We start from the raw sequence: 21313 nt of genomic DNA, 5'->3' as shown, positions 1-21313 counted from the left end.
TGAGGCTCTTTTGGAAAGTGGCCTGATATCTCTTCTCCTTTACTCTCCGATCCTAAACAACCTGGACTTTTAAAATATAGGTGTAAGCCCAGGAGAGTGCCAAACGGGCCTTTGTAACTGTATCCCTTCAGGGAGAAAGAACTGTGGCAATGATGTGTCTGTGTCTAAGGCAGGGATGGCTTCACCGTGAGAGCAGGGACGTCAGATGGACACTTATTTCTCTCTGTGAACCCAGCCTAGCTTGTGAGCTGCCTGTTCTCATTTCATATTGGAAACTCAATCAAGTCTAGCCTGGTTTTCTTAGTCTAGTCCAATAATATCTGATAACCTTGATAGTCAAGTTTTGCTACAGACTGAATGTTAATATTGCTCCCAAGTCATATGTGAAGTCTTAAAGCTCAAAGTGATGGTGTTAGGAGGTGAGGCCTTTAGGATGTGATTAGGTCGAGAGTGGGGCCCTCAAGAATGGAATTAGTGCCCTTATACAAGAGGACCTGGAGAGCTCTCTCACCTCTTCTAGGATGTGAGGACGCAGCAAAAGACAGCTGTCCATGAACCAGGAAGCAGGCCTTCCCTAGTCACTGCACCTGTCAGTGCTTTGATCTTACACTTCCCAGCCTCCAGAATGGTGAGAAATAAATTTCTGTTGTTTTTAAAGCACTCAACCTATGGCATTTTGTTATATTAGCTTGAGAAGACTTACACAAGTTCAAAGTTCAGTTCACGTCACGGCTCTCCCTCCACCTCCAGGGTTTTTTCTGCCCTCCCCCGTTCTGGCTGTCCCCAAGACTGCTGAGCCCCTGAGGCGGACCCCTTCCATCTCCTTCCAGCCCCCGACTTAGAGCCTCCCGCTGGGCCTCCGATTCACTCCTCTTTGCCCAGTTCTGACAAGCACCCAGACTTCCATTGCAGGCATCGCTTCCCCTGCTGGGTGCAGCCAAGCGTTCAGAACTTACCCAGGCCCACAAGAGCCCAGAGCAACAAGGGCTTCTAATAGATGCACCCCGGTTTCCCTGACCCCTTTCTCACATTTGTGAGGCTATTTGCTTTTGAAAGGACAAGTGAAAATAATGCACAGGGGACTCTTTTCCTCCAAGCTCTCCTAAATGTTTAGTCTGGGTTCCACACACCTGCTCAACCCCTTCCTCCCCTGCCCCAATTAACACTAGGGTGGTGATTCTCCGAGTGCGGTGCACGGGCTGTGGGAGCCCCTCATTTTCACTGCACACTAAGAAGTGTTTGCTTTTCACTGATGGTGCAGAAGCAGTGGCTGTAACACTGTTGTGAGCTCAGGGCAGCAGTATCCAAGACTGCCAGTCGTGTATTCTTCACCACTGTGAACTCTCAGTGCAAAACAAAAGTAAAACTTCCCTGTTGCTTAAGAATGCCCACGATGCAGCAGTAAAAAAGGTGAGTTTATTCTGACCGTTATGCACATCTCACTGTAATACCCTGTGTGACAGAATGGGAGCAAAGGGCACTTCACAAAGTGGGTGCCATGGTTTTCTTGGGAAAGCGCTGTGTGATTGAGTTGCTTTAACTGGTTGTTTTTTATCTGAACACCATTTTTACCTTCTGAAAAACCAACTAACAGATAAACTACAGTTTTTCAGAGTTACGTACCTGGCAGACATTTTCCTGAAAAGAAACAGAGCAAACTGTCCCTTCAAGGAAAACGACCAGCAGCATTGGTTGCTGATGAGAAAACCCAAGTTTTCCAGCCCCGATCCATCCCTTATTCGTGAATTATTTAACTTCCTGATGCCTTACTTGAAAAGTCAGGACAGAGGTTAACACTCACGGAGTCGACAAAAGCAGTAAATAAGGTGTAAGGAATTTTAATAGTGCCTGGCTGTGTCAAGTGTTCAATAAACTTTGACTTCTATTATAGTATGTCAGGTTAATCTGTTTTTCATTTTTCCCAAAATTGTTTTTATTTTTTTTTATTTTTTTCTTTTTTTGTATTTTTTTGAAGCTGGAAACGGGGAGAGACAGTCAGACAGACTCCTGCATGCGCCCAACCGGGATCCACCCGGCACGCCCACCAGGGGTGACGCTCTGCCCACCAGGGGGCGATGCTCTGCCCCTCCAGGGCGTCGCTCTGTTGCAACCAGAGCCACTCTAGCACCTGGGGCAGAGGCCAAGGAGCCATCCCCAGCGCCTGGGCCATCTTTGCTCCAATGGACCTTGGCTGTGGGAGGGGAAGAGAGAGACAGAGAGGAAGGAGGGGGGGGTGAAGAAGCAGATGGGCGCTTCTCCTGTGTGCCCTGGCCAGGAATCGAACCGGGACCCCTGCATGCCAGGCCGACACTCCACCACTGAGCCAACCGGCCAGGGCCGTTTTTAATTAATTAATTTTTTTTTTTTTTTTTAATTTTTTTATTTTTTACAGAGACAGAGAGTGAGTCAGAGAGAGGAACAGACAGGGACAGACAGACAGGAACGGAGAGAGATGAGAAGCATCAATCATCAGTTTTTCATTGCACGTTGCAACACCTTAGTTGTTCATTGATTACCCTCTCATATGTGCCTTGACTACGGGCCTTCAGCAAACTGAGTAACCCCTTGCTGGAGCCAGCGACCTTGGGTTCAAGCTGGCGACCTCAGGGTCTCGAACCTGGGTTCTCCGCATCCCAGTCCAACGCTCTATCCACTGCGCCACCGCCTGGTCAGGCCGTTTTTAATTTTTAATGTAACCAAATATGTGAATCAACTCCACCAAAAAAATTCAACCTGAGACTCAAGAAACTACTCTAAAAATTAGACTTATTCATAGTTCTTTAATAACAAGACAATGAAATGAAAATCGAGCTATAATGAAATAATGACAGGCACTGAAATATTAACTTTTGAGCAAAAATTCTCATTGTCCCAGTTTTCCTTCAGGAAATAAACAGGACTAGTTGTGCGGTGGTTAAAAATACACAGAATAACACAGAACTATTGTATCAGTGCCTCTTAAAGCTTCCGACTTCAAAGCACTTTGTCAGCACCAAGGCCGAGGTACACATGGCCATCTGTGTCTCCAACACACTGAAAGTTCAGGCCGTTGAATGGTGTCTTCATTATTATGCCATTAGTATCAGACTCATTTGTGAAGTCAAATAAATGATTTACCAAATTGAAGCACTTCTACCAAGGCTTTGGAGAGGAATTAATGGAAATTCAGGTCATGTTACATTTTGAGCACAGGCAAGCAATGAAGACCAAACAAAAGAAAAAGAAGCCAAAATAGATAATGAGCAAGAGATTAAAATTTAAAAAAAGAAAAAGAAGAGAAACATAGGAGAAAATGTTGTGAAAACTAAAGGAGTCTGTTAGTGGGAAATAATGAGAATATTTTTATTTTCTAAATGATTTTTCATTCTCAGTAATGATTGAGTTTCAGTCTTCTATATTGTCACAATTCTTATATCTTGTGTGAATAACCAAAGCCCGTGGGACTCTTTTCAATCCTTTTGATCATCAGGCCCTATCCTGTGAAATCCCTTATTTGTCCTTTGGAAGGTATTTCTCTATAAACAGCTACTGAGCTGCTTTCTTCATGAACAAAGAGGTAATATTTATAAAACATTCCAAGGGCCAGCTATGTCCACCCTTCCCACCTCTGGTCTGCTTTCCCGGAACACTTTTTCAACTCAGATGACAGGTATTCCCTACCTCCACCTGTAGCTATTTCGCAAATAAACAAGAGACGGCACCAGCTTAGGGTGGTGGTGGTGAGTTGCTGTCGCTTGTTCTCAGTGAGAGTGTAGCAGCCGCGTGGAACAAGGAGTGTCTCATGAGGCTCATAATTAACCTGAGAACCATCCTGCCAGAAACAGCTACACAGCAGCCTGTCTGTCAGTTCCACTCCAGGAACTCTGATTGCTACTTCAGTTGTTATGGAAAATGACCTCACTGCTTCTTAAAAAATTCATTATTCCAACAAATATTTGCTGTTCTAGTAATTATGGGGTATCTAGAGAGTGATGCAGACACAAGGGATGGAGGAGTTCAGAGGTGGCGGGCTGGTGATCAGAGACTTCCCAGGGAGTCGGACCTTTCCTATCACCTTAGGGCATCATCAGTAGGGGAGAAGACATGTCAAGTAGAATGGCAAAAGCAAGACATGTTCGAGATATAATAATGATGCAGGTGGGTTTGGAGTCAAAAACTTGGGGTGCAGTGTGGAATAAGAAAGACACTCTGAGGCTAATAGGGAAAGAGCTATGAAGACCAGTCTAAGGAGTCTAGACCTTTCTGTGGACAAAAGGGAATAATGGATACTTTGAAACGGGGAAGAATGCTTTAGGAATATTAATTTTACCTTATGACTTAACAGTGAGGATGTCAAACTAGCCTCTGCTAAAACTACAGCTTCATAGTGAGGCTACTAGATGCCAAGACAATAATTACATATATCTCCTGACCAGGTGGTGGCGCAGTGGACAGAACATTGGATTGGGACACAGAGGACTCAGGTTCGAAATCTGACGTGGCCAACTTGAGTATGGGCTCATCCAGCTTGAGCATAAAATCACCAGTTTGAGGGTGAGGTCACTGGCTTGAGCGTGGGATCATAGACATGACCCTGTGGTCGCTGGCTTGAGCCCAAGGTAACTAGTTTGAGCAAGAGGTCACTGATTCTGCTGGAGCCCCCTGGCTAAGGCACATATGAGAAAGCCATCAATGAACAACTAAGGCGCTGCAATGAAGAATTGATGCTTCTCATCTCTCTCCCTTCCTGTCTGTCCTTATCTGTCCCTCTCTCTGTTAGGAAAAAAAAATCTAGCAACCTTCTCATATAGACAAAACTGTACTTTTTTTTGTTTGTTTTTTTAATTTCTTTCTAAGAGAAGTGTCTGTTCATGTCATCTTCCCATTTTTTTTTTATTGGATTGTTTGTTGTTGAGTCCTATGAGTTCTTTGTATATTTTGGATATCAGGCCCTTATCCGAGCTGTTGTTTGAAAATATCATCTCCCAAAACTGTACTTGTTTTATTAAAACCAACCAACTCTTGTTTATTAAAATTTATCAAAACTTCTATGGGCGTGTCTATGACATCCCAAGTATTTTACAAGCTCAAATTGACTTGCAATAAGCCCCAAAATGCCATTCTGCCATCTGTCAAGGAAGTGTTTGGAATGAAGGCCTTAATTTTTCAAGCAGAGCCCTAGTAAATACCTTAAGAGAAGAATGATTATTTTTCCTTATGTCACAGTGGCTTTGTATCTTCTGCCTAAACAGTAAGCCAACATCTTTTTTCACTAGAGTAGTGACTGACCTATAAATTGACATACAGAAGAGTTTGGTTGCATAAAAGAAAAGCCTTGTGCTCAGAGCAGTGATTCTGAGTGTGATCTGTGGACCTCTGAGGGGTTGCAAGCTTTGTCTAGTGCCAAAGCTTTTATATTGTTATTTGACCTTCTGAGAGGTGTAGAACTTAGAAACAGGTGAGCTGAAATCTTTAGCTATCCTAGACAGATAGAAGTGACATTTGAAAATATATTTCAAAATTCATCTGTGAGTGCTAAACAGTGGATAAATCTGAAATAATATTAATGTTAGAGACAGTAGCAACAACCACAAAATATGCTATATTCTTTGTAGAAGCTTTTTTGAGACCATATTGTTAAAAATGAAGATTTCTATGTGATTATATAGGCTCATTCCTTGGATTCTTGCACATCAAGTTTAAAGACTCTCTCTTCTTTTTAATTTAGCCCTTGGGATAAAAGTAAACAGAAAGTATAATTTATTGTGTCTTGGCCTCGATGCCAAGTAAACCAAGTAACATTTATGTGGAAAGGAAAATTTTCTTTGACATTATGATCATGAGTTTCTCTTTAGTAAGGAGTAGAAATAATATATTTTTACTTTTGGAAAAGAATGTGAAATAAGTGTGGCAAGACTCCATCCAGATGCCAAGGTTAAGGTCAACTAGAGGCAATTAGATCAGGAATAGAACTCAGGTTTAGGGCTCAAGAATTGTCAGTGTTTAAGACATGTTCTTTGGGACTGAAATTTTTCTTTCTTACACCTCCCATTCATCCCTCAGTTGCCCCATATTTTCCTTTAGTTTCTTGCCTAAATGACACTTCCACAGGGCAGCCTTCCCTGATTACCCTGTATAAAGTAAACACCCAATTCTACTCCAAATACTTCATGCAAGTTGTTCTGTTTCAACTCTTTGTATCCTTCTTTGTTTGAAAAAAAGTTTTTATTTTATTTTTAAGTGAGGGGAGGGGAGATAGTGAGACAGACTTTGCATGGGTCCCAACTGGGATCTACCCTGCAACCCTTGTCTGGGGCTGATGCTTGAATCAACTGAGCTGTTTTTTGTGCCCAAGGCTGCTGCATTGGAACCGACAGAGCTATCCTCAGTACCAGGAGCCACATGAGCCACTGGCTATGGGAGAGGAAAAGAGAAAGAAGAGGGAGAGAGAAGGGGAGAGGAGCAGACAATTACTTCTTTTATGTGCCCTGACCGGGGATCAAACTCAAGACATCCATATGCTAGGATGATGCTCTATCCACTGAGCCAACCAGCCAGGGCCTCTTTAAACCCTTCTTAATTTTGTGATAAAAATTATTTTTTTCTTTTCATCTAAAATGGAAGCCCTGTGATCTCTGTTCATTGCCCAGCATGGGTCCAACACTCAGAATTTGGTGGATGATTGACTGTGGGAGACAGTCTAGGGTAACAACCTGTACAACTGATGCTGAAGTCAGGAGAGCCCATTTAGTAGCCTACACTGTCTGCGCGAAAAAGATACAAATCCAAAAGCAGTGTAAAACTGTAAATGAGAGTGGCAGTCTGAAAGCCTCTGAGTATTATCTTAACCAAAAAATAGGCAAGACTTCAAAACAGGATAAGAGCCTTTTTCCTTACCAAGTTGTTATTATTAGCAATTGTATTAAAAAATTTGAGGGCTGTTACTTACCAATCATGAAAATAATTTTACACTTCTTCAAATCTTCCATGAAACCTTTAAAGTAAGAATAATTGAAGTTATTGGCAAGAAGTACTATACTGAAACCCTGGTTTTATTCACATAAAAAACAAAGTCTTGTAGTTTTACTTGATAACAAGTTTGAAGTAGCCCTGGCCGGTTGGCTCAGTGGTAGAGCATCGGCCTGGCGTATGGAAGTCCTCACTTCCATTCCTGGTCAGGAAACACAGGAGAAGCACCCATCTGCTTCTCCACCCCTCTTCCACCCCCTTCTCTCTCTCTCTGTCTCTGTCTCTCTCTCTCTTTTCCTCCTGAAGCCATGGCTTGAATGAGCAAGTTGGCCCTGAGCACTGAGGATGGCTCCATGGCCTCGCCTCAGGCACTAAAATAGCTTGGTTGTGGAGCAATGGAGCAGTGGCCCTAGATGGGCAGAGCACCAGCCCCAGATGGGATTGCCAGATGGATCTCTGTCCAGGCGCATGCAGGAGTCTGTCTCTCTACCTACCTGCCTCTCACACAATTAAAAAAAGAAAGTTTAAAGTTCAGTAAATGTATTAATAGGCCATAATTAAAAGGCACCAATGACAATTTCAGTATTTTTTCCCAGACCCAAGTAATGTATTTTCATTTAAAAAGAAAATATCACCTGTAAGTGGTAAAACTTATGTCATTAAATAGTATTAATCACAAAGAAAGATAATTAAAAATTTTTTTAATTTAAAAAATTGTGTGTTATTTTGTATTTTTAAATATTTGTTTATCTTTCTTTGATAAAGAGGGGTTAAAACACAAGTAGGAAGTCTGGAAGATAATAATTTAAAAATAACTCTTATTTACAGAAAGTAATGCTATTTTCCATTTAAGGTAGCAGTACAAAATTTCCTTTTAAAATAAATGTATATAGGCCCTGGCCGGTTGGCTCAGCGGTAGAGCGTCAGCCTGGCTTGCGGGGGACCCGGGTTCGATTCCCGGCCAGGGCACACAGGAGAAGTGCCCATTTGCTTCTCCATCCCCCCCCCTTCCTCTCTGTCTCTCTCTTCCCCTCCCGCAGCCAAGGCTCCATTGGAGCAAAGATGGCCCGGGCGCTGGGAATGGCTCCTCGGCCTCTGCCTCAGGCGCTAGAGTGGCTCTGGTCAGGGCAGAGCAATGCCCTGGAGGGGCAGAGCATCGCCCCTTGGTGGGCAGAGCGTCGCCCCTGGTGGGCGTGCCGGGTGGATCCCGGTCGGGCGCATGCGGGAGTCTGTCTGACTGTCTCTCCCCGTTTCCAGCTTCAGAAAAATACAAAAAAAAAAAAAATGTATATAAATAATAACAGTGAGTCAATGTACTGAAAAATATTAGCAAATAATTTACAATTTACAATCTAATAAGTAGTATAAAGATGAAGCAAAAATCAGCCCCGAGTTCCTAGTCTAGGTGGAGCGCTGGGCTCTTTTCCTGGTTCAGGAAGTGACTGCTTTTGCTCATTTAGTTAACTGAAATGACAGGCAAAATGTGAGACCTGGAGAGACAGTAGAAGGTTTTTATTTCCCAAGAGGTGATAAAATTACAATTTTTATACTTTAAATAAACGGATAAGACTTTGACGTATACTTTATATCTTAATCAGTATTTTTGAAAGTTAGAGCATTCTTCTGATAGTTACCAAACTTACTTTTAGTGGAATTGGGGTGGTTCATTTATATACACAATTCTACCTTTTTTAGAGGAGTCCACTATAAGCTGAGTGAAGGGCCCAACGAGAGAGAGAAAGAGAGAGAGAGAAGAGAGAGAGTGGACATGAAGGATTGGGTTGGGGATAAAGAGGAATAAGACAAAGGAGAAAGAGCTGCAAGCAGAAGAAAAAAGTGAAGTTGGGTTTTGGAATCATTTTGTTTTTACACTGAAGGATGATTATATGTTTTTTTGTTGTTCTTTTTAACCGAAGAGATGCTTCAGTTTACTCACAGAGAAGCCCATGTGACCGAAAAAATCCTGTTATCTGAAGCTTTCTATTAAAGGTAAAAACACATTGGTGCTCTTAGCATGTGAGACCAGACAGTTGTTTCACATCTTCTGATCTTCCAGTTTACTTTTATGAAGATGAGCAACTTGTCATCTATTTGCAATCTAGGAAAGTGACTGTGGTTATTATTATTAGTAGTAGTAGTAGTATTAGTAGTAGTATAGCTATATCTTATTCCAGTTTTAAAAAATTGCTATTTTTTAAAAAATTAATGATGGCCTATTCATATAATGTGGTCATTACAAATTAAGGTTACAGAGTTTTTAATGACATGGGAACATGCTTATGTCATGATCGCACAAAGACTGGAGATGATATTTATATATACATATGCATTCTCAACTATGTAAAAATAGGTACATAGAAAATACCCTGGAATGAAATGTACTAGAAATGTTAACCATTTATTCAGACTTCATAAGGTTTTAGATGACTCTGATTTTCTATCAATACTTTAAAAAGTTTTCCACAATGAACATGTGCTAATTTTGTAACCAGGAAAAAGGAAACTTTGTTAGGCAATCAGTTGAGCCCTATCCAGTGGGGACTGAGCTGATTGTCTGCACTTGGCTCAGGTTTATGCACCTTTCCCCATGAATCACCATGATGTCATCTGGTGACTGAGATTTTCACGTACTGCTATTGCCATTAGCATCGCATGACACTCTACCACCTCATGCTCATGAATCAGTGCAGTATCAGAGCTGGGGTCATTTAGAAAGCCTCATCACTTACTTACATGTGTTCACAGTCAATATAAACATATTTCCATTACTATAATTATAACATTTACTACTAAGTGATCATGTTAGAAGGTATTTTACTTAGGGCAAGTATGAACCTTATCTCTCTTGGACAATCTCAAACTCAGATAATGTCATCTATTTTCAGTTCCATGTGTAGCTAATGATGGTTGGATTATTTTAGTTTTTGCAAGATTTTAATATGACAAAAAATTTAAAGTAGTATAATGTGGGTGCTTTTTTAGGCTGTATCCCAATGGAGCACCGCAAAGTAGTAACTACTGTGCAGAACAAGACTTGTGCTCTAAAAAATCTGAGGGATGTTTTATAAAAATTAGCTAGCTGTCTTTGCTGCATGGCTTGTGGAAACCTTGCTGTGCTGTTATATATGTGACTCTTCCAAAGGCAACTGAATGTTAAGTATTTCCCAAATATATTTTACAAGAGCATCCTCTTTTCACTAAGTATCTCAGGGGTCATGTCCTCTGGGCAGTGAAGAAATGCATTTCTAAGGCATCCCTTTGGTTCTTTACAAGGACCAAGAGGGGAGAGATGCAAAGAGTTACCACCTTCCTTGTGTTCTCTGGTTAAGGGAAAAGTACATGTTGTTGGTAGTACATTGTCTCTTTGTTGGTGTGTGACAATATTTGTCTGCTCAGTAAAGAAAACTCACCTTCTGTAGTCTCTTCTCCAAATACATTTAACTGGTCATCACCCTGTTTATAAAAAGATCAAAATATTAGATATTACTAACAGGTATTGTGTTAAACTTCCTGACAACATTAACATACTTCACCTTCCAAACAACTTTATGAAGGAGGCATGATTATGATCTATTTTTTTTACAGATGAAAAAACGGCTAGTTCAAGAAATTAACTTGCCCAAGGTCACAGAAGGGTGAGGAACAAGTCCAGATTTGAACCTGAGCTGTCTGTCCCCAGAGTTCATGCTCTTCTTAATCAGTACAATATCCTGCCTCATTTTCGTGGGGCATAAGCTATCTGTGGTCAGAAAAGCTGATTTCAAGAGGACAAAAACCCCCAGTACCCAAAACTCAGGTGTAGTCACAGCTGTTACAAAGAGCTCTGTAGCTTAAAGCTTGGACTTGGCAAGCTTTCTGTAAAGGGCCAGACAGCATTGTGAGCAATATGGTCTCTATGCAACTATTAACTGCAGGCCACATTTGCCAATCCCTGAAGGCGAAAGCACAAAATAAGGCAAGTTAGAATAACCAGTTTTGACTGATGTCCAGTTTTTAAAATTTTCATATTATTATATTTTTGATCAAATAGTTGCTTCATTTTCCTTATAGAAGAACCCACGATGACTGGAAAATAAATAAATAAAAAGGCATTTGGTGATAATTTTCAATCTCACCTATGTTTCTATCCATCCCAATTTCCCACTTCCTCATATAAGTTGTGTATATGTGTGTGTGTGTGTTGTATCTTTCCAGATACACAAAAACCAACTTTCAGATATCCATGGGTATACTTGAACTGGCGACCTCATCATTCCAGGTCAATGCCTTATCCACTGCATCTCCACAGGTCAATCTGATTACAAATGTATAATCTTATTAACTACATTTTGTACAAAGAAAGATGCATATTTATATTGTGCATGCATATGTGTTTATAATTACATATGGTACTGTTCTTCCCTTGCCTTGTACTTACCAATATTTCCCAGAGAACTTTCCAGATTAGCACAGAATGTTCTCAGTTATACAGTATTCTATTATACGGAAGGTCCCATATTCGCTGCTATCACTTTTAAATAGTCCTTTAGCCCTGGCCGGTTGGCTCAGCGGTAGAGCGTCGGCCTAGCGTGCGGAGGACCCGGGTTCGATTCCCGGCCAGGGCACATAGGAGAAGCGCCCATTTGCTTCTCCACCCCTCCGCCGCGCTTTCCTCTCTGTCTCTCTCTTCCCCTCCCGCAGCCAAGGCTCCATTGGAGCAAAGATGGCCCGGGCGCTGGGGATTGCTCTGTGGCCTCTGCCTCAGGCGCTAGAGTGGCTCTGGTCGCAACATGGCGACGCCCAGGATGGGCAGAGCATCGCCCCCTGGTGGGCAGAGCGTCGCCCCTGGTGGGCGTGCCGGGTGGATCCCGGTCGGGCGCATGCGGGAGTCTGTCTGACTGTCTCTCCCTGTTTCCAGCTTCAGAAAAATGAAAAAAATAAAAATAAAAAATAAATAAATAAATAGTCCTTTATTGGTGGACCATTGAATTGTTTCCAATTTTAAACTATTTTTGAGAAAGTATCATAATGAATAGATTTATATAGAAGTCATTTCATATACATATAACTGAAGGGTAAATTCCCAGAAAAGAGGTTGTACAACCAAAGAGTAAATGTATTTATTTATCATTTTGATAGATTTTGCTAAATTGTTCTTGCGACAGAGGTTGTGCCATTTTGCAGGGACAGCCTCTGGACTCTAATTTGCTTTGATGCAGGCCTCAGTTAAATGAGGCTGCTTGGTTGCATTAATGCTCCCTTGAGGTAAACTGCCCGGAAAGCACTTTGTCTGAAAACAGAGCCTTGCCACCCTTTGTTAGAACAGACGCCTTCAGGCAGCCTCACTGCTTGTCTTCCTAGATTTGGCTGCATATCCAGAGCCACTGAAGGGGAGACAAGAGTTAATGCAGCGGCCATTCAGGGACATCTACGTTAATTAACTTCCTTCTAGGAGTAGAAAAGTCTTCCCTTATTCCTCAGTGAGCCTCCCCCCAGACTCCCCTCCTTGAAATCATTGCATTTTCGAGCTGGAGTATAGGAATAATCTAAAAGCCAACCATTCCATCCACCTCTCCTATTTTACGGTTTATTTTTATTTTTTTTATTTATTTTAGAGAAAGGAAGGGGTGGGGAAGAGTGGGAAGCATCAACTCAGAGTAGTTGCTTCTCATATGTGCCTTGCCCGGGCAAGCCTGGGGCTTCCAACCGGCAACCGCAGCAGCATTCTAGGCCAACGCTTTATTCAGGGCGCCACTACAGGTCAGACCACCTTTCCCATTTTACAAATGAGGAAAGATGGTTAGGGAGGTTATGTGAGGGGCCCATGGTCATGTTATCGTGTCCTTAGAGAGGTCGTGGTGGAGGTGGAAACCACATCCCTTCCACGTACCAAGGTTAGAAATTTAGTCCCATCAACTTAGATACACAATGGATCTGTTAGTGTCTGGCCACTCACCTGGCTGGTGCAACCATGTCCCAGCTACTGCTAAGGGTCACAGGAGCTGGGCCCCTCCCTCAAGCTGGATGACTCTGGAATAAGTTGTGCCTCAGTGTTTCCCTTAAGATCAGGCTACCCCATCAGTGACCAGCTGAGACCACATCTTTGGTCATATACTACCCTTGCCCTATCCAATGTCTCTTTCTAGTTGTTAAGATCACTTCTGAATAATAAATTTGTAAAGAATCCCCATCTCAGGCTCTGCTTCTAGAGACTTATTTGAAGCAATTAATGTGTTTGTCTAAAATGCAGCTTCATAGAAAGAGGCTCAATAGCCTTTGCTGGAAAAAGACTGTTCAATCAGACTCGGCTTCTTGTTTGTCCCGAGCTATTGAATAATCCAGGTAATGTTAAGAGGAAACCACTGAGTCCTCTCCCTCATTTTTTAATATTATTGTTGAATTATCAGACTTATACCCACCTTACAAGCTCAACTGTATCAGATCTTTCTGGTACCTGGTTATCATGTTTTGGGAGTTTGATTAGGGTTACGTTGCAATTCACAAAATAATGCACCATGTTTAAAAGGGCTTATCAGATCTCTATTTGGCTGCTCGAGTCTGACCTGTCTTTATCCATAGCTCTTATTCACAGCCTTCTATTCTGGTGGCCCAAATGCTATAAATAAGTCACAGTTTTATTTCTATGAATGCATCGAGAGCGAACATATTTCTCGAACATAGATGCAACTGTCACCTGCTGTATGCCAGGAATACGACACAATGCATTGACTGGCATGAAAACCCAGGTGAATGGAATATTTGATTGGAGGTTTTTATTTTCTAGTGATGCTCAAAGTAAACCTCATGATTCCAATATGAATCTTTTGTAAATAAATTATTCTGGTATCTTACACACACACACGAAACAACTAATGAAAGGCAAAGACCTCTGGCTTTGTTGAAAAAGATATTATGCAGCCCCTGGAGGTTCTTTCTTTTAATACACCTTAGAATACTAGGTGTATTCTGCATGAAAAGCATTAGTTTCAGAATGTCATTTATGTAAGGAGCAAATTGTTATATAGGCTTTCAAGAAATATCTGATAAGGTGTTTGTATCCAGTAGCATTCTGCATCTTCAGTGAGGCGTATTTTGGGAAAAGACAACCCACCCATGACCAAGTGCCACCCTGTGTGCCCGTGGCTGCCTTTTTTATTGTGTAGCTGCTGCATCCAGTCCGCCCCTTGTCTCCTGTAAATCTGAATTGTGGGCTTAGGCTTTGTGACTACAATGAGACAAAGATGACTTTCCACAGTGTAAGCTAGGTTTTGGGAGGCATGAAGCAGGATCCATATCTGAACAAACTAACAAAGAGAGCTGGTGCAAATATAGGCACAAATTTTATGTAAGTGCTACTTATGACTCACAAGCATGGAGCCAAGATAAGAGTACAATGATGCCATTAATATTGGTGACGGTGGGAAAAGGTATAGCTAAACCACCGGCACACACACACACACACACACACACACACACACACACACACAAGTTCAGGTGGCCACATCATTTTGTGCTGTATATATGTTAATATGTTGGTAATTGATAGGGAAAAATCTAGAATCCTGTTGAAGTGATGCATTTAGAAACTCAAGATGGGATTCATGGCTATATGGGGACACTAGATTTGGGCTACAGATTTGTTTTGGTCCCTATCCCTCATTTTCCAGTCAAGCCAGAGCCTTTGGGCGAGCAAAAGCAACTTGCATTTAGCTTTATTTCTTCATGTGGAAGCGAGGCTGGATGCTGGTGTTACCTGTAGGAAGAGCAGTTAGTTACTGTGTGTGTGTGTGTGTGTGTGTGTGTGTGTTTTCCTTTAGGATCCGAGCTTCTATTATCACCATGAAGTGCGGAGGAGAGAGTATGGCGAGCAACTCCATGGCACAAATATAATGAATGCTCGTGGTGCGTATTGAGGTAGGGCATGGGCGAAACACCTATAAGGAATTGTTGAGAGAAAGCGAAAGAGAGTTTGTTCATGAAGCTGTGAGACAGAGAATGGGCTACTCCATAGACAGAATAGCCTTCCTTTTGCAGAATTTGCTTCCTATTGTCAAGAAGATAGTAAGACCACCATCACACTGTGTTTATGGCTTAAAACTAGCAGAGACCAGCTCCATCCTATTTTACCTAACCATGACTCCTGGCCTCACTATGCTCATTGCAATATATTAGCATGCTAAAGGACACATACCAACCTGCCGGTGATCTGAAACCGAAAGTCCATATAAGGACACAAAATGACAGATGGAGCTCTTCTGAGGAATTTTCATTCTTTTCCTGGGAAGATGCTGACTATCTCCCCCCCTCCAAAAAAAACCCCCTACCCTCCAATAAAATGAACTACAATAAAGGAATCAAATTCTGCTAAAGGGAGCTGCTCTGTCTGTGGAGCAGCCATTCTGTCTCATTGCTTCTCTAATAAATTCACTTTCACTTTCAGATTGATGCTGGCTCACGTCTGAATGTTTCCCAGAGTGAAGCCCAGAGCCCCCAGTGGGTTGCGGTCCCTTGTCCCTGACCCCCTAAATGCCTGCATCAGTACGAACAGAAACGAAGTGGATTCATTTGTTAAAAAAAAAGTCTGAAGCTGAATCACAGGGATTTGAAAGTGAAATTCTCAAATTTTACTGGTGAGCCGTGAATGAAGTTTTGAAATTTCTTCGATCTTCAACAGAAGACATTGGAAAATGAAAACAAAACTACATTTTATCAGCAGGAGGAAGGGAGACCAGTCTTTTATAAATGTTCTGGGTGTTTACAGTTTCTTTGCTAAAGCATGTTTTCATTTAAAGCAATGGGCAACTTGGAAACAAATGTATGGGAAGTGGTATATAATTTAGTTACACCCAAGAATTTATTTTACAGCAGGCCCCATTTCTCTTTCACTAAAGTATACACAATTAGAGGTCTGCTTGCTGGCAAGGCACTTGTATAATTGAGTACACAGGGAGGAAAAAATATAGGGGAGGCTAGGCTAGTCTTTTCCCAGTCTTATTAAATTGCAGCTTCTCTACATGAACTGCTTTAAATAGTGGTTCATAAACCTAATTCTCTAGGAGGAATGGTATTTTTTTTTCTTTCTTGTATAAATTGAATACATACATTTTAAAAGTATGGAAATTGAATGTTGGTGTCTCTAATAAGAAATTTTTTAAAAAGTTTTCCTCAATACTTTCCTATACAAATATTGATCGACTTACGACCTATGCAACTTACGACCATTTGACCTTACAACCACAATAGCTAGCCACGACTGCTCCACATTAGGCAGCGTAAGCGTTGCCCAGCTGTGCGTATGGCAGTGCGGACCAGCTTCCAGCAGCACTAGCATCTCCGTGTGCATCATTTCAACTGTTATCCCAGACTCGGTACAGCAATTTGTGTTTTGTGTCTTGGATATTTTTCATCAAACCCCTCCCAAGATGTCTACCAAGAGGAAACTGTCTTTGCAAATATTAAACCAGTTGTACTGGTAATGCAGTGTTTTACTTAAACCTGATGAATGTAAAAATAAGAAACAAAATGGTGTAGAGATGATACAAATGGCATAAAATGAACAGAGAAAATTATGATATATAACAATAATGAAAGAAAATTATGATAAAATATGACTTAAAGATTTTTATAACATCATTTCACAGTACTGTACATATAGCCTACTCAACTTCCGACCAAATCATGTTACAACCGGTCTGTCAGAACCAATCGTGGTTGTAAGTCCAGCACTAGCTGTAAATGGCTGTTTCCACCTCACTGCTAAAAGAACACGTAGGAAACACTCTGGTCTCGTCTTTACACGCTCTGCAGTATTGCCGCAAGCAGGGCTTCGTCAGATGATGGTGGAAGGGGGCAGAGTTCCCATTCTGATTTCATCTCATTTAAAGTTAATGTTGGCCGTAAAGTCACATCTGACTAGAATCATACCAAGGAGAGTTATCTGGCTTTCACCTTTCTTTCTTTATTCCTTGTAAATCAGATGAGATGGCAAAGTTTAGCTTCAACCATTGAGATCTACAGAGCATACTGGCTGGTTTCTAGCAGTTTTATTAGGCACTATGAGACTATAGACTCCTTATGAAACACTCTCAGCAAAATAGAAAATCAAGTTAATTAACAGAATAAAACACACTATATGTGTGTTCATGTGTTTTTCAGGGAGAAATATATCAGCCAGAGGAGACATCCTTTGTCCCGCTGCACATAGTAGAAAGGAAGTAAGATTAGGGAAGGTAGGTTTGGGTGAAGGGAGCAGGTGGAGGGCTTGCAAGACTCTGCAACTCCTCCTCAGTTCCTCTTCCTTCCGAGTTCTCTGCTCATCATGGGTGTAGCTTTCTCTATAGTCTCAGGCACTTTTTTTTTTTCCATCAGTAAGAAATTTACTTATCTTTAAAAAAAATCCAAATGCTGGATTGTCCAGAAAAACTGAACTATATATATATATATATATATATATATATATATATATATATAGTTGAAATGGTGAAACTTGTTCACTGAAACATTGTGACTTCCAAAGACCACCCCTAGATTTACAGTCTAGCTCTGATCTTTCTTTACTTGCTTTCATTTTTCTCCAGCTTGAATGTCTGAGTTCCATTCCCTGTGGTTCTAGAGGGTAACGCTAAGTGAGGAGTGGGTTAGTTGATGGCTGTGGGTCACAGAGCAAAGGAGGAACAAAAGATGACACCTGGGTTGGAATTTTGAATCAAAGAGGCAGGTCAGAAGAAGTCTCAACGGAAACAATCTGTAGCCATGAGATGATGGGCTTTTACATTAGAGTCTGAAGTTTCAGGAAGGATGACAGAGATTGAGGAGCAGTTACTATAATATCTACAGTTGCAAGCTACAACTTTTACAAAGTTCACGGTGTTTGCCGAGCTAGTTAAGATAAACTCCACGAGATAAGTGAGTCTGAACTTGACCTGTTTTATCTGGCCTCTGGATCCCCGCCCGTCATGTTTGCCCAACCTGGAATGCCTTCTCCTGTGCCCGGAGTTCGTTTGCCGTCTGCCCTGGCCACTGTGCAAGTGCTGGCAATGTTCAGTGTTCCCATGGAGTGTGGGTAGGCGTTACAACTGGCAATCTGACAGTTTCCAAGAAGGATGCTTTGTTGCTGCTATCCTTACTTTCTTGTTATAAACTATGATTATGTTATCTTCATTATTGCCAATTTAATTTTCTGTGGGTTGTTTACTTAATGCTACCTACCCTGTGTGGTGATACTTCTTTGACAGTTTTGGGGGGATATATTTTGAGATCTGCAGTCCAATGGTTCACAGATGGACCTCCAGACTACTTCAGTTACAGATTTTAGTTCTCTGAACAGCCCGATGCGCTAGTGCAATAAATGTCAGAACTGTCACAGAGTTATAATTTCCCCAAGACGATGCAGAAGACAGTGGACAGGTTGCTTTCTGTAGTGACCTGCCTGCATGCCTCCTGGAATATGCTGCACTCGAAGGCCAAGCTTTATGTCTCCTCTTGGTTTTAAGATCTTAGCACAGAGTTATACAGGCGATAAAAAAGAAACATTTTACTATTTTTTGAAAAACTTTTAGCAAAGAGTATTTGGGGAATTTTTTTTTTTTTTTTTTGTATTTTTCTGAAGCTGGAAACGGGGATAGACAGTCAGACAGACTCCCGCATGCGCCCGACCGGGATCCACCCGGCACGCCCACCAGGGGGCGATGCTCTGCCCACCAGGGGGGATGCTCTGCCCCTCCGGGGCCTCGCTCTGTCGCAACCAGAGCCACTCTAGCGCCTGGGGCAGAGGCCAAGGAGCCATCCCCAGTGCCCGGGTCATCTTTGCTCCAATGGAGCCTCACTGCGGGAAGGGAAGAGACAGAGAGGAAGGAGAGGGGGAGAAGCAGATGGGCGCTTCACCTGTGTGCCCTGGCCGGGAATCGAACCCGGGACCCCTGCACGCCAGGCCGACGCTCTACCACTGAGCCAACCGGCCAGGGCCTATTTGGGGAATTTTTAAAATCACAATGGCATTAGTGGAAAAGCAGACAGCAAACCCACTACCAAAAACAACAACAACAAAAACAAAAACCAAGCAGACACAGGCCCCAAGGCAAGCTGACTCTGACTTCTCAAAGTCTCCCCAGCAGAAGTAGTACAGAGAAAACAAACAACTGCCAAAAGCAGAAATAAAAGCAGCTAAGAAAAGCAAGCCTGGAAGAAGGGTTAACTCTAAAAGCTGGGACTTTCTAAATGCAAGGCTGACTCCTGCGTCTGGAAGCAGGCAGCCTCAGGCACAGCGGCCACTGTGGTCCTGCGATGGTGTTAGGGGCTGCGTGTGCGTGGAATCCACTCACCATCCTGTGGCCTTCAAGGATGTCTGTGCTTACAGGGTTCCCCCCCTAATTTGCACAAAGACTCTGCGTGGGTTAGTGGTGGCCAGCCTTGAGGTGAAGTTTGATCAATTTTTTCCCCATTAAATATTCAGAATAGAAAATAAGGAGAGTATGGGGGTGGGGAACAAAGAGAGTTTCACAGCTCTCGCAAATGGCATGGCCACGGGGTCAAATGGCAAGGCCACGGGGTCAGTCAGACACCACGCCAGCTGTTATAAAACACATGCACTCTGTTTATGAGCCTAGAGCTCACCAGCATGGCCTTGGGCTGGTCCTCTGGCCCTGCTTTGACCCAATACCAGCATTTAAGCCACTCCTCTCTGCCTCTTTCCCCAATTCATAATAGAGGAATCACCATTTCTTTCCTACTGGCACAATGATCCTCGTTGGAGGACCGGAGAAGTGTGAAGAGAAAGGACAGGGTACAAATGCAGGGTGTGCTCATTGCTGTGGAGCCGCACTCCTTGGGAGAGGGGCCGGGCAGGTGTCTCAGACCCAGGTCATGTGCCAGCTCCTTCCCCTGAAGTTGTAATTCATGAAACTGTGTGTGTGTGTGTGTGTGTGTGTGTGTGTGTATGTCAGAGTGTGTGTGTCAGAGATAGAGAGAGGAACAGATAGGGACAGACAGACAGGAAGGGAAAAATGAGAAGCAGCAATTCTTCCTTACGCACCTTAGTTGTTCATTGATTGCTTTGCTCCTGTGTGTTTTTTGTTGTTGTTTTTTCAGAGACAGAGTCAGAGAGAGGGATAGACAGGGACAGACAGACAGGAACAGAGAGAGATGAGAAGCATCAATCATCAGTTTTTCGCTGTGACACCCTTGTTCATTGATTGCTTTCTCACATGTGCCTTGACCGCAGGCCTTCAGCAGACTGAGAAACCCCTTGCTCGAGCCAGCAACTTTGAGCTCAAGCTGGTGAGCTTTGCTCAAACCAGAAGAGCTTGCGCTCAAGCTGGCAACCTCGGGGTATCGAACCTGGGTCCTCCGCATCCCAGTCTGATGCTCTATCCACTGCACCACCACCTAGTCAGGCAATTCATGAAACTTTAAAGGCTAAAATCAATCTTTTTCATCAATGCCTCTACATGTCTTTTCTGCATATGTACTAAAATTAAAGAATTAAAGGCCATGAAGAAGAGTGAATATGAAGGAAATTACCCTGTGGATTTGACACATCAGTATTCATTTTAGAAAATAATTGATTAAGAAATTACATAAAATCGGTAAACGATACAAACTTCTAGATATAACAGAGATACATCTTGGGGATGTGCAGCATGGTGACTCTAGTTGACCTGCGTGTACACATAGTATACGGTGTATCTGAAAGTTGCTAAGAGAGTAGAGATCTTAAGAGCTCTCCTCACAAGAAAAAAACATTGTAACTGTGTGATAGTAGATGTTAACTAAATTTAATCATGGTGATCATTTCACAATATATACAAATATCAAATAATGTTGTATACTCAAAACTAATACAATATTAGGTCGATTATACCTCAATTTTAAAAAATTACCACATGAGAACTAGGTAGTCCATAAATAATTATTTTATGCTGAAAACACTATTTACCATTGAACATTAGCTTCACAAAAGCACACATATATTGTCAGCCTTGGCCTTCCCAAAGCATTTTCTCTGCTCTGAGTCCACTCACTACTAAGCCACAAGCCCTGCACACACAGATCTGAAGGGCAGACAGGGATACTCATTGCTGCGAATGAGGTCAAGAAACCCTGTGAATGAATGAAAAGCCTTCACTTCACAAGAAAGGAAACTGAGGCCATGGGGTGAGAGGAGGACACAATTGTCCAATGTTACACCTCTAACACGTGAGAGAGCAGATACTTGAAATCAGGGGTCAGACTACAAAGACTCTTGGCTTTTCCTTGTCCATGAATGAACAAAGGAGGAAACCTGATATTGTTTTCTGTGCAGAAGTATGTTAGCATACATTCCAGGACAGCTAACAGTTGTTACACGTCCAAACAAGTCCACCTTTAAGTTAGTCTCATTCCACAGAAC

The 21313-nt window shown here is 42.2% G+C and overlaps 1 protein-coding gene across 3 annotated transcripts in view; it reads right to left on the bottom strand.

Moving 5' to 3' along the window:
• Positions 1-21313, bottom strand: part of AK5 (adenylate kinase 5) — a 241717-nt gene that overhangs the window by 41966 nt on the left and 178438 nt on the right. For all 3 annotated transcript variants that reach the window (XM_066376595.1, XM_066376596.1, XM_066376597.1), the window contains 2 exons: positions 10359-10401; positions 6929-6973 (listed from right to left, as the gene is read on the bottom strand). In XM_066376595.1, the coding sequence (XP_066232692.1) occupies positions 6929-6973; positions 10359-10401 (88 nt within the window). The remainder of the gene's footprint in view (positions 1-6928; positions 6974-10358; positions 10402-21313) is intronic.

The sequence above is a fragment of the Saccopteryx leptura genome, chromosome 3 (genome assembly GCF_036850995.1).
Source record: "Saccopteryx leptura isolate mSacLep1 chromosome 3, mSacLep1_pri_phased_curated, whole genome shotgun sequence".
NCBI lineage: Eukaryota > Metazoa > Chordata > Mammalia > Chiroptera > Emballonuridae > Saccopteryx > Saccopteryx leptura.
Note: the sequence above shows the minus strand (reverse complement) of the source record. Positions and strands in the feature narration are given on the sequence as shown.